Source organism: Camelus ferus, chromosome 1 (genome assembly GCF_009834535.1).
Source record: "Camelus ferus isolate YT-003-E chromosome 1, BCGSAC_Cfer_1.0, whole genome shotgun sequence".
NCBI lineage: Eukaryota > Metazoa > Chordata > Mammalia > Artiodactyla > Camelidae > Camelus > Camelus ferus.
In genome coordinates this window covers 50,265,201-50,279,019 of record NC_045696.1, presented here as the reverse complement: position 1 = coordinate 50,279,019, position 13,819 = coordinate 50,265,201, and the positions used below count along the sequence as shown (strand labels likewise).

Here is a 13,819-nt window from a genome sequence, read left to right as displayed (position 1 = left end):
TCTGGGTACTTAAATGATCCGTAAGTTTAATAAATTAATCTTGTAAATACAGTGAATCTAAAGTTTTCTCAGATATTTCAATAACTGCATATACTTAGTAAGATTTCAACTCAAAACCATACATCTAAACCAGTTAATTATACATTCTAATTTGGAGTCTCAAGGCTGTCATTTTATTAAAGCAAGTTTTAAGTTTCACAAGAACATAAATTATATAAAGAAAACCAGTATCCTTCTTCAAAATGTGTGTTATTACTATGATTTCGATTCTTTGCAAACTTCTCCTTAATTCTCAACCTTCCCGGACTAAAAAGATGCATACCTACTGAACCAACCCGTTAAACTCAGATTACCCTGTCTCTAAAGCAGACCGTTACCATCCAGTTCATTGATATTATTTATAACCAAGGATTGGGGCCAGCCATGAGACCTGCAAGTACAGACATTCTGAGGGATTATTCTCACTATTTCCAGGCAGAGTGTCTTTTTATTACCACAGTGTCATGGGCTTCAGAACTTGAAAGGGAAAGCTGACATGATCTCACTTCTGTTCACTCACAGAGCTTGCAGTGCTTATTCAGGTTGCTCACTGATTTGAATTTGTATTTTCTTTGATCCTTCAGACATGATACATATTTTGCATCTAAAGTCTTTTGAACTGGATAGGGCCCTTTGATATATAAATATATTTTTCCATCTAATGTAAGAGCCTTATGGGCTCTTATATTCATTGCTATTTCAGGAGCATACATTCTTAATGACTATCCAGAGTGGCATGTAACTGTAATTTAGATGTCCTATGGCTGTTCTGACTTGTGGTCACAACTCATGAAATCATTGAGCTGGTAATGATCTCTGATCTTAAAAATTAAACTGAAACAACATATTACTTACAGGCACGAGCAAGGCAGCCCTGAACTGGATTCCTGGTTTCTCCACGTATTAGCTGTGTGACCTTGGGCTAATTGCTTGATCTCTTTGCGCTTTAGTTTTTTCATTTGCAAAATGGGGCTAGTAAGTTTATTCAGTCTTAAGATTGTTATAAAAGGTAAATTCAGTACTAAAGGTAATGATGGCCCAGAATTTAGCACAAAGAAGTAATCAATAAATACTGGCTATTAGTACAAAGGCCAGTTATTCAGGTCTTAGAGAACTTTTGTCATCAAAAGAGAGACAGGAGGAGATGTCATCAAAAGAGACAGGAGGAGATTAACACCTTCAGAATCGAAACCCAGGATAAGAGAACTGAAAAGAATTTTTTTTAAAATAACAGTTCTATAAATAAACTAGTAGCCAAATGGGAATTTTCCTTGAAATTTGCTGAATGTACAGCCTGGTTTCAGCTGACCAGACTCTGAAGCCGGTCTGGTCTTTAGCGACACTGATCTGGTTCAGGCTATAATTACCTTTCTCTGAGACAGAAGCCCCAAAGACTGGGCAAATGCACAGTAATTTGGGAATGCCAGTTAAGAGAAGCAAACACATGCCTAGCTTGTGGAATTTTTATTTACTGACAAGCTAAAGTAACAGAAAAACAATTTGTCCAAAATAAGGATCTGGGGCCACAGTCACACCTCTTGTTACTTCCCACAGAGGTTAGCTCCTTTCATGCTGACTTGTATCTTAATGTGAAGGTCTGTGGGACACAGAATATTACTTAGGGGAAATGACCTTCTCTTGGCTGTGTCTGTGACAGGGAGCCTCAGTTTCCATCCCTCTCCAACCTGACAGTATTCAGTGGTGCGTAGATAAACAGGCCAAAATATACCTCACCCAAAATAGCTCCCTCCAAGATCCCCTGCAGCTCTGCGTGGGGCCAGAAAGGCTGGCCTGGCTTGGGTGCGGGCTGCGGGGCCAGCGCTGGTCTGGCATGCCTCCTAAGGAAGCAGGGAAAGTGCGGGAGACTGTTTTTTGTGATCCGACAGCAGTCACTGTTCCCTTTCCCACGAAGCCTCGGACAGTCTCAGACCCTCCTCTTCCCTCCTTTGTGCCAAACACATTCATCTTCCTATCCTCAGTGGGGATTTTCGTTTTTCTTTCCCTTTGAAGAAAAACAAGCAGAGGAAGTGAACGTAATGTCACAGCAAGCAATTCTTGGCGAGCCTTGCTACAGGCGTCCATTCAGAGGTTGGATTTCATCAGACTATCATTTTCTCTCATTCACCCAAACCACTATTCCCCCAAGAGGCCATTTTCTTTGGGACTGAAAACTCTTCATGTTCACTCTGAGGCTAGAAGGGGCACAGGGAGGGAAGCCGTGAATAAAATCGACTGGCTTCCAGCTCAGTGAGCGCACTAACATCCCGCAGTCACCAGCACGAAAGGCAGAAAGCAAAACCCCTTCTTCAGCGAGGGTGGAACTTGAAACAGCTATACTCACTTGCCTCTTGGATGCAACCCCTCTCTCCTTCCTACCCTCTTAGGGACCCTGACAGCACCAGCCAAGAATCAGCACCTCTGCAAGTAGTGGATGAAGGAAAGCACTGGCCCAGGAGTCAGAGAAATCTGTACTTTGGTCCCATCTATTAGATTTACTCAACTTAGTCAAGTTGCCTCCCTTATCTGAGCCTCATTTTGTTATCTGTAAAATGGGGAAATTAAGTCAAGCCCTCCTTGAACTCTAGTGAGCAGGAATGCATATTGTATAGATGAATGTGAGCTATAAAATGATACACAAACATAAGGATTAAATTGGTTACCGCATGGCATCATGATAGATAATGTCCAAGGTCTGTTAGTAGACAAATGTTAATGGACTTTATCCATTTGTAGGACAGAGTTCTCAATCTAGAAGCCTGCAGGTTTAAACATGATCTATATCCATGCCATCACATGGATAAATTACAGTGATGGGTTTTAGAGTTTAATTCTTATAACACCTCCTTGAAGTAGATGTACTTTTTGGCTCTAGAGCTAAGGGAAAACTTAGATAAATTGAGTGACATGCTCAAGGAACCCCAAAAGAAGCAGTGACAAAACATGGACCAACTTTCCCTGCTATAAGGCAAAAGCTCTTTCTACTGCCCTGCTGTGCGGGAGCTGTGAGAGCAGAAACAAGGTTACTATACATTCTAAGATCCTATGGCTCAAGTTTTAGCCCCATTCTACTTCATAGGGGTGCTCTGTGAATGGTGGTTCTTGCTGTGAGGTGAGCGTATATTTTAGACCGAGCATTTGCTCCTGGGAGAACCACTGGCTATTGAGGAAGTTACGTAGGGCCTTGTTTTTCCAGGAACCCTCCTTAACCCTTTGAGACACTTTCCCATTTTCCTTCTTCTTGTCACTGTCACCTACTTAAAATTTATCAGGTTTTTTTTTTTTTTCCTGTGCTGTTTCCTATCCATATATTCATTTCTTAAGTACCCCTCCCCCAAACCCTAGGGACTCCACCAGAACTTGAGTTTTTTCCGGTTGTCTTCTAATTCCCTTATTTTTGTGGCTACCATTTAACATCCAATATTGGCCATTTTTCACTGTATCTGAGAACTTCGTCTCCCCCTCGGTGACCTCATCAGGGATGGTGAGCAGACTCATGCCTGACGCATCATGCAAATGCCACAGTGGGCAGATGGTGAAGTTACAAGAGAAAAAATGCAAGAAAGGTGGTGATACAGTTTAATATTGGGCTTTGAGGAACTATGGAATATTTCTAAGGGTCACAGTTTTTTATTCTGGGTGCAAGAAAGAAAATGACAGCCAAAGTTACTCTGCTTTTCCACACTGGCCTCTATTATTTGAAGCAGTAATTGCAGCTTCTGCTTCTCTTCCAGGTTCCGATGGAGGAGGCGGTTGCTGGTGATCTCTGCTCCTAATGATGAAGACTGGGCCTATTCACAGCAGCTCTCTGCCCTCAGTGGTCAGGCATGCAATTTTGGTGAGCTGGCAGCCTCGTCATCACTGCCCTCCCACACCAGTCTCTTCCTGGTCAATTCTAAAATGGAACAGAGCAGCTTAGGTCATCCAAATACTCCCCAGCCCAGACTGGAGATTCCCAGACACTTACTCAATTATACTGGGTATAAAGTTGCTTTCAGACTGGAGCCCTAGTCAACTGGGGTCTGGTTTTTTTTTTTTTTTTCTCCCTCAATATTCTGCCCCCTCAGATTCTTTACTGAAGTGTTTGAAAATACCTGCTGCTTCACTTGCAGTGATCTGTATCATGTGTCTTCTTGTTTATCTTTTAAAAATTTGCCTCAAGATCATAAAACTCAGGTATCATTCTTCACTTAGGTCATACTTAGGTGTCAACACTGAGTCCTTCTCCATAGATTAAACATCTTTTGTAAAACAGGAATGGCTTTGGAAGTTAATGTAGGAACTGAAGCACATACTGCCATTCTCCTAGAAAGGATTTTGATCTCTAATTGGGCACCAAAAAGACAGTAGGACCTGGTAAACAGAACCTTATGTTTTAAGACAAGCAGGTCAAAGAGAACTGCAGTTTATTATTATTATCGCTACTTGTAGTGAACTGCTCAATGTTTTGAAAACTAATGTATGCTTTCTTTACCAAACATTGTAATCCCACTGGCCTGAAAGAGCTAACATCATTTTGAATATGGACATATAAAAAGGAAATGCATAATATTGGGAACTTACTACTAAGTTCAATGGTGGACCAAAGAGATAATGGCAGTTTCAAAAGTGGAAATCACCACTGAATCTCATTTAAGATACACCTCCGCAGAGGAAGAATTTTGAAAGAGCCATGGGGCAGGGAGAGTGAAGTAGCTAGGGGCCACAGATTAACAAATTCATATTTGGAACATAGGTGAATGTATTATTTTGATACTTCTATCAGGAAGAAGAATCATTTATTAGTTATAAAACTGTGCTTGATTTATAAAAGGTGGGGTGGTGGTATAAGTTTTAAAAAGCATTAACAGAGCCTGGGCCCTTGCTATGACCCAGTACTGTAAATTATAAATACATTTCAGTTTTAAGATGTGAAATAATAACTCAAAAGAAGGCAGAAAACAAGCTCATAACAGTAAGAACAATTAGAAAATTTGTGAATTTTTATTTACACCCCTATTGTCAAGGTTAATGCTTTATGACTTTATATCAACATATGTAAGATTTGGTTGTGCCAGTATTCTTAAGCATAATTTAAATTATTCATAGCTACCAACAGTTCTGTATAAGACAGAAGTTCTTAAAGAATTTAATGACTCTCCACTATAAGAATATAAATAAAATTATGGTTTGTTAATCATTTTCTAAAGACATCTTTGCAGCAGCTATTAGGTGGGGTTTCATTCTGTGTATCTGCAACACAGAACCTCAGTCAAACTCTTTTGTGATAGACAGGAAATGTGAGCAAGTCATGTTTTCCAGGAAAAATTAAATGTAGAACAGAAATGCTTCCCTTCTCTGGGAGAAGAGTAAAGGCCATAACAATTTTTTGGAATAGCATTTTGCCTGGATTTCAGCTTTTCCTTAAAAGAGCCTCCCATGGCTGCTTTCAGTTTTCTGCCCTGGACAATCAGCACCATCAACATTCATATTTATTGGTTCCAAGCTATTAGTGTGACTAGGCTGGGATTTTGTCTAAACCATGCAACCTTGACAGGATGAATCGACAGCCCCCTTGTCCTCCTGTGTTCTTTCTTCTGAATCCCCTCACGTGCGCTGCGTCTTCAAAAGAATTCCAACAAGCTACCAAGGCATGACTTTCTCTCCTTTCCTGAAACTTTAGCTGAGGGTGGGAAGCAAGCCGTGCCTGCCTGAGTGCTACCCCTTTGAGTCTTTTAAATAAGTGATAAGAACCTGTCCTTTAAACCCAGAGCCTTTTGTTTGAAAAAGCCTGAACGATTTCTTAAACAATCACGATGGCCGGGGTCTATGGTCTTTCTTCTGAGAGAAAGTTAAAAATTCTCCCCATGTTAACTGTTACAACTTCAGGCATGACTTTTTTTTTGGAGGGGGACACTAATGAGCTTAGATCATCTCAGATATTTTAAAGCTCCAATTGCTTTATTTTTGTTTTGTCATTTGACAGAGTGAGAATCCCAGTTTAAAGAGCGAATTCTTCTATTTTAACCTACAAAAACAAAACAAAACCACAGCTGACCCTGCTGTTAATCCTAAAATCTGCACTTGGTCTTTTTCAAGGTTTTATAAGTATTTAAATACTTTTTTAATAGAAAAACTTAAAAATGAATTATTTTACCTGATCAGGTTATGGTCTATGTTCTTTTTAAACTTAGAAAATTTTAACTTTCAGACGTCCAGTCTTTGGAAGGAGGACTTAACGAATTCTACGACTTTCCTTTTTTCTTTCAGGTCTGCGCCACATAACCATTTTGAAGCTTTTAGGTGTCGGAGAGGAAATAGGGGGCGTTTTAGAACTGTTTCCGATTAATGGTAAAGTATTGTTGCCTTAAAACAGTATGAACTATGATAAATTCAGTTAAATTGTATTAGGCTGTATGTAAGCAGCGGGTGTACCCCTCAGGTGAAGAAAGGTCACTAAATCCTCCGTTCTCACATGTGTGTGTGTGTGTGTGTGCACAGGATGCGTGTAGCAGGAGGGGAAGTGGGGCACAAGCACTAATATTGTTTTTAACATAAACTCATTGCTAAGTGACAGCAAAAGTATCCATTTTCTTGATTGAAATCTGTAATTCTTTTTTGTCTGCATAGAGCTTTATCTGTTTGCAAAGCACTTTCATCTATATTATCTCATTTAATTCTCACAATAGTTTTATGAGGCACAAAGGTCATATCTCACTGATTCCCTTTCAACAGATGAGGACATAGACTGAGAGGCTCAGAGAAGCTAAAAGAAAATGACCTGTGACTAAAGGTTTCAGAAAGGAAGTCCAGTCCTTCCGTCCAAGACCAAGCTCTTTGCCTGAGATAATGTGTGTAAAGTCCCTGGCACAATGCTGGAGACAGCGGGCACCCAGGAAGTCTCAGCACCCTTTCCCCTCCCCTTTCTTCTTTTTACTAATCATAATAGTTTAAAAACATTCATCCAGCTCTTAGGTAATTGGTATTTCTCACCTTTGACAATGAAATAAGGTTTTTGTTATAAAGACAACAGCATCAAAAGGAAAACGGTAATTGCAAAGAAGAAACTAAGCTAATTGGAAATAAACTTAAAAATATTAACAATGTAATCTTTATTAGTGACAAATTTTAAAGAAATTAATCTTGCCAGGATTAAATGAAGGGACTGTTCTTACATTTTGTAATATTCCCATAAAGAGACATCATGTGCCCCAAAGTTTGACACTAACAATGTTGCATAATGGCAGGAACATTTAATTTCTAGTAGAAAAACCATCAAACTTTAATTGGATTTTTGAGCTAAAAAGAACAGATTCCTGGGCCCTCTCTCTATTCTCGTGAATACAGATTTCTGTTTCTTCTCACTTTGATGCTTTGCTGAGTGCTGCCTCTTTAATTCACTAACAACTTTTCTAATCCTATTCTAGGGAGCTCTGTTGTGGAACGAGAAGACGTACCAGCCCATTTGGTGAAAGACATACGTAACTATTTTCAAGTGAGCCCAGAGTACTTCTCCATGCTTCTAGTCGGAAAAGATGGAAATGTGAAATCCTGGTATCCTTCCCCAATGTGGTCCATGGTGATTGTGTATGATTTAATTGATTCGATGCAACTCCGGAGACAGGAAATGGCCATTCAGCAGTCCCTGGGGATGCGCTGCCCAGAAGATGAGTATGCAGGCTATGGTTACCATAGTTACCACCAAGGATACCAGGATGGTTACCAGGATGACTACCGTCACCATGAGAGTTACCACCATGGATACCCTTACTGAACAGAAATATGTAACCTTAGCCCCAGCCAGTTTTCTCTGCAGCTCTTAAAGGCACATGTGGCCAGCTACGTAAAGGAGAGTTTTTCCACACTGCCTACATTCCCTGCCTTTTTCTTTCAGTGTTCTTCCAAGATTAAATAAATAGCAAACTTTTGCCTACTCATGAGTTGTTATTGAAGCTTTACATCATAAAGACATTTAAAAGAATAGTTTCTCTAACTGGTGGGGATCTGCTGCTGAATAATGGCATTGAAAATGGATATTTTCCTTTTCTTAACATGGTGGACATGATTTGGAATACAAAATTCTGTAGAATAAGTATTTATACCTCTCTTTTACTCTTTTTTAGTATTAATTGGTAAGTGAAAACTATGATTGTTAAAGGAAATTAAAGATCACAGCACAGAGGTTTTCAGATGAACAGCTGAGCAGATGAAACAGACACAGCAGCTGGTTTCTTTACCCTTTCTGACCTGTCAGTCTAAAAATGATTAAGATGACTCTACTTTATCCTGTGAGTTTCCTCGCTGAGGCTTGATACCACAGGAGTCCAGTGATTTTGGCTGCCAAAGCCAGGGGAAAGCCAGAGCTCAGCTTTGTTATCATAGCCACTTCCTGCTCTGCTTCTGTTATCTTTAGTGTCTGTTCAGAGAGAGAGCAGGGGGAAGGAACCTCTGAATCGCCACCAGAATCTGGCCCTGCAGCTAGAGGTGATCCCTTCAGCGTTCTGTTAGTTACCACGGAGTTCCCGGCAAGGGAAACCTGGGCTCCACACGCCGGGCTCCCGTCCTCACTGCTGGTGGGCTTTTCCCGTACTGGCACCTTGTAAAATAAAATGACCAAGAAAGGGATTACATTCAGGGGTTCGTTCTGTTTTCAAAGGAAAATGTTCCTAAATTAGAGTGGATAAAATTGTAGCTGGAGTGCAAAATGTAATCCTTGTCTGTGAAATAGAGCACTTATGTTTTACATATGGCATATAAACTAAATAGCCTCCTTTCCTCCCTCCCTCTTTCTCTTCATTCCTTCTTTCCTACCTTTCTTTTTTTCAGCAAACTGTAACCAAGTAACATTATTTTTATTATTTCATCTTCCAAAAATACTAATTAGATAGGAATAATAGAAAATTTACTTAGAGAATAATATTAATACATTTCTAGCTCCTGTACACAAAGGAAGACAATGCTTTTTCATAACCTGAGATAAGTTTTTCAAGCATATATGCTGATATTCTCATCAGCAATGCATCTGAACTCTCCTTCCTCTAATGAGTGGGCGAAGTTGTGGATAATCATTTGGAATTCTGTAGGATAAGCCATAGCTCAGCAAAGGGGCTGAAACACACTCAGAGGAAGATGTTATTGGTGATGTGCTCAAATCCTATAATCTGGAAAAATACAGAGTAAATGTCGGCAAATGGGAGGACTGGAGATTTAGGTAACCTGAATCTGTCTTGGAGTGATATAGATCAGGTGGTTCGAAATCTGAGTATTGCTTTTCTACAAAAGCATTTCCTTCTAAAAACCAGCAACAACAACAACAAAAGGTAAGAAACAAATAAAATATGGTTTCTGAGAAAGATTATGGATTCATGGAATTTAGAAAGTGAAGCACCAGTTGAGTTAGGGAAATCTGGAAGACTCTGAAATGGACACAGCCTCACCGAAGTGACTGTTTTTCATGATTCCCTTCCATGAATTTCCAATAGTTGCTTTTCACCAGAGAAATCCCAGGGCTCTGAGGGGAGTACTAATTCAGCAGATAGGTCCTTCCCCTGCTACAGAGGCTGGCAGCCCAGGGGAGTCGGTGGAGCCCGGCTGGTCTCATTTTCTGGAATAGAGTTAACAATGAAGCTCACACCTTCTCAGCTCTGAGAGCCTTGAGGATAAAAGTAGCCTAGGATTAGGGTGAATGGTGGCCCCAGCTGACCCTGGCTGATGATCTCAGTACTCAGCACTGTATGGAGATTCCAGAAAAAGAGAAGCCTCTTAAAAAGAACCTCTGTCCTTTCTCTGCCACCACTAACTCCCGTTTCCCTGCCCATTGCTTTTCTTTCCCCCTTTCTCCTCCACGGCAGCTCTGTACTTAATGGTTTGGGGTGTGCAGATAGAGGGTGTGGTTGGTGAGTACTCTCAATGTCAAATGAAGCTCAGTGAAAATGCTGACTCCTTCTCTTTAGTCCTCTCAGAGTGGGTGCCAAGCTCCCAATGCCAGACTTTCCCCTTAGTTCTGAACATGTTATTAAGAATGTAAGAAATCAAGGTTGGGGTGGTGTTTCCTGGTGGTCTCAGCCTGTCCACGGTGGTGCTGTCAGCTAGGAACGCCTGGGGCCCTCACCTGGGTCTGTGCTACGTGGGGCAGCCCCTACAGGTGTTTCCTCTGTGGAGCCAGTGTTGTGGTCGGACCGGCCCTTGTGGTTCTTATGATCACCAGACACACTTCAGCAACAACCATGTTGACAAAAAAATTAATCAAGAGTTGATCTAAGAAAGAAATGGGAGCTTTTAGTTGAGCCAACCTGAGGAGTATAACCTGGGAGACAGTCTTTCAGAAAGCTCCAAGGGCTGTCCCATCCGTTAGAGATCAAAGCATGGTTATACAAGCCTTGGAGACAAAGGGTTATATGTCAAGTGATGATGCATTATTGACAGTTTACAGACCTACATATACAAAGCGAGCAGTGAGTCTTGGGTCATAGTGGTCCCTTACAAGATTAAGAAGGAAGATTATTTCCTAAGTTGTGACCCTGGATGAGATTAAGAAGGAAGGTTATCTCCTAAGGAGGCTTGGTTAATACAGAAGCACAATACACACTAATGGGGAGGGACGCAGCCCAAATGGGAGAAGAAAATTTTACTTTAAAGGTTTTCTCATTTTGCCATAAAATGCGAATTTTATTTCACCAACCATCAAGAATCTTTGTAAAAAAACAAGGTTCATTCCTCACAGGTCCTGGAGGATACACACAGCGAGGTTGCAGGTAGAGAGAGGAGAGAGCACAGACGGGGGAGAGAGCCTGCATTGGGGTTCAAGGTGGGGTGCCTAGGGTTTTGCGGGTTTGCTCTTTGTTGGTGAATTTAAAACATGAAAGTGGGATTAGAGCACCGGAAGGGGAAGTGGGGCCCCTCAAGCGGTCTGGTACCCCGGTCGCCCAGGGCTTTCCAATAGGGAACTCGTGGGGCTGCTGGATCTGTGACCATTGTGTAGCTGCCAATATGTTTATTCGATGTGAGTGTCTTTAAAATGGAGGCCTTGACAATCAAAAGCTTAATGTCAAGGCTGTAGTAACTGTCCTGTACGCTACAGTTAAAAAAGTAATTGTCAGGCACTTTACAGTGCATTTGGTGAGGGGCAAAGGGCCAGTTGTAACAGAGCTTGACGGTTGTTTTAAAAAGGCCGTGGAACCGGGGGAAACCATTCCTCCTTGCCCTGACCTGAGAGTCACCTGCCCTGTCTTAACTTCTGGGACTCCGTTCTCATCTCCAAGTGAGAGAGTAGGACTAGATATTTAAGTTTTCTCTAACTCTGTGACATTTATGAATCTTTCCTGGCCTTTAGGGAGTTGAATGTTAAGCTTAGAGACTTTCTATGATCCAATCAAGGTTAAATTCTCAGAGAACCCAGACTTCACCAGTTCCAAATTTTTATGGTAATAGGGAAAGAGATTAAGCAACTTGGCTGAATTCTTCCCAGCGCAGTGCACTGCTGCGGCTGAGATCCGAATGGGTCATCACCTCTAAAACACAGAAACCCTCATCATCGCCTTAACAGCCCAGCTAGAGCATCCAAGGAATTCAGGCTGGCCAGGACTGTGAGCTTCCTGAACATTTAGAGAGTTTCTTCAACAAGGCATATGCTTGTTCTTCAACACAAATTCCCTGATTTAGGGACCACACTCATCACCTGAAGTTTGGAAACGTGGGCAGTCCCCGCACAGACTTCAGAGACCTTAAATGTTAGTACTTCCTTCTAGAAAGCAAGAGTGGTCCTCCACCTTACAACCTGTGGGTTGATACATGTGCCAAGGGGGCTGGGTAAAGGGGTGGGATGATTTTAAACAACTAAAACTGATCCTGGGCAATATCTTCTTTGGCTTTCCTCCTCTCCCTTAAGCATCCCTTTCCTCCCTCCTGACCCTTTTCTCCTTTCCCAGGCCCCTCTCTCCTAACCAGCTGTAGCCCTCTTCTGACACACAGAGGGCTACAGCTGGTTAGGTGTAACCCCCAGGTTGAAGGTGCCACCCTTTCCAAGGACATCTACAGCACAGAAGGAGATCCTTGAAGGAGAGCAGTAGGGAGCAGCTTGGCAAATCATTTCTAAAAGATTGCTAATCCCTGGAAGCAAGACTCCCTTTCCTTCCCAAAAAAGTTAGAGGAAGAATAAACTCCTGGGGACTCCACCATCATTCTGTTCATCTTCTCTAGCCCTCTTTTCTACTTTTGGCTTGCTCCCTTTTCATGAACACTCTTTAGAGAGCCAAATTAGAACAGGGTAGGCAGAGGCAGGAATACGCCCAAATTGGGCAAGGCCTGATCAGGAATAGCTGAAAGTCTTCATGTGTGTAGAGAATCATCTAGTCATTCCAGTTCCTAAACCGAGATTCTAGTTTTCAAGTTATGCTCAAGCTATATGATGATTCAAACATTCATTGCCTTTATACTATTGTGTATGTACTCTGCTAGAACCCAGGAATATGAAACTGAAAAAGACATTTCCCAGTACAGATTAGTAGGGAACTGTCATGTATACAGTTAATTATAGGATAGTATATATAATCAGTGATGGGTCGTTTGGGGAGAAGGAGAGAGGGAGGGATGAATAGATGGAGCACAAGGGATTTTTAGGGCAATGAAATTATTCTGTATAAAATTATAGTGGTGGCACATGTCATTATGCATTTGTCAAAGCCCATAGAATATACAACATCAAGAATGAACCCTAATGTAACCTATGGACATTGGTTGATAACAATGTGTCCATGTAGGTTAATCAGTTGTACCAAATATGCCACACTGATGAGGGATGTTGAGGATAGGGGAGTATATATGTGTGGGTGGGGAGGGCTATGTGGGAACTCTGTATTTTCTGCTCAATTCTGCTGTAAATCTGAAACTGCTCTAAAAAATTGTCTATTATTAAAAAAAATCAATGATGGGTCCTTACTGGGGGGAGGAGGTATAGGAGGAAGGGACCAGGGAGAGATGAGTGATGACAGCTCTTCAATCTTTTGGAGGCTACAGTGATTATGTTGCTCTTCCTGTCAGGCTCCACATGATTTGAGCAAGTACCTCGTGTTGAATCCATGCCCACCATGGTCAGTGGCTTTTGGATACTCACAGTGCAGGCACTGCTTCTCCTGGGAGCTTCTTACCTCTCCCAGATTTAGGAGTTGTCCATGGAAAGATGGTGGCACTCATGTTATTTCATTCATAAACACTACCCCTTTCCCTGAAATCAACCAAAATGAACAATAAATAGTGGATTTATGGATGAAATCTTGAAGATTGAACTAAGGAATAGCCTTAATCTCAAAGCATGGACTTTGAGTAATGTGCGTCTGTTTACCACCACCGTCTTGGGGAAATGGCACTAGGAAGGATCAGTAACACACTTGCAGCCTACTGCCCATGCAAGGACCAGCTGTGGCTGGGAGGCCAAAGATAAGTAACATGGCTATGCCCTTTTTTCCGCTGTCTGACCCATCTAACTTCCTAACTGAAGGAAGGAGGTTTGGAGATAAGGGTATACATATGGAAGACAGAGTTGGTTTGCAGCTAGACTGGAAAAGCTCTCTTGATGTTTGGGGGCATAATGGCATCTGGTTTTTAACTCTTGGCCACGTTAAGGGCAGTGGGATTTATGATGTGCTGTTTAAAGTTTGAAACTCCCCTAGGGATCCTCAGGGTTAATTTCTTTAATGATGGTTTCCAACTGGCCTAATAGATTACGTAAACACGGCTGATTACATGGCCAGAGAGGCATAAAAATCCTGGGAAATTCTACTCTGAGCTCTCCCAAAGTCAAGATTCC

The 13,819-nt window shown here is 41.5% G+C and overlaps 1 protein-coding gene across 1 annotated transcript in view; it reads left to right on the top strand.

The window, feature by feature from the left end:
* The window catches only part of CCDC80 (coiled-coil domain containing 80), a 32,237-nt gene extending 24,289 nt beyond the window's left edge, over positions 1–7,948 (top strand). The window contains exons 7-9 of the mRNA XM_032479162.1: positions 3,771–3,874; positions 6,286–6,366; positions 7,443–7,948. Of these exons, the coding sequence (XP_032335053.1) occupies positions 3,771–3,874; positions 6,286–6,366; positions 7,443–7,789 (532 nt within the window). The 3' untranslated portion in view covers positions 7,790–7,948. The remainder of the gene's footprint in view (positions 1–3,770; positions 3,875–6,285; positions 6,367–7,442) is intronic.
* Positions 7,949–13,819: the final 5,871 nt, after the last annotated feature.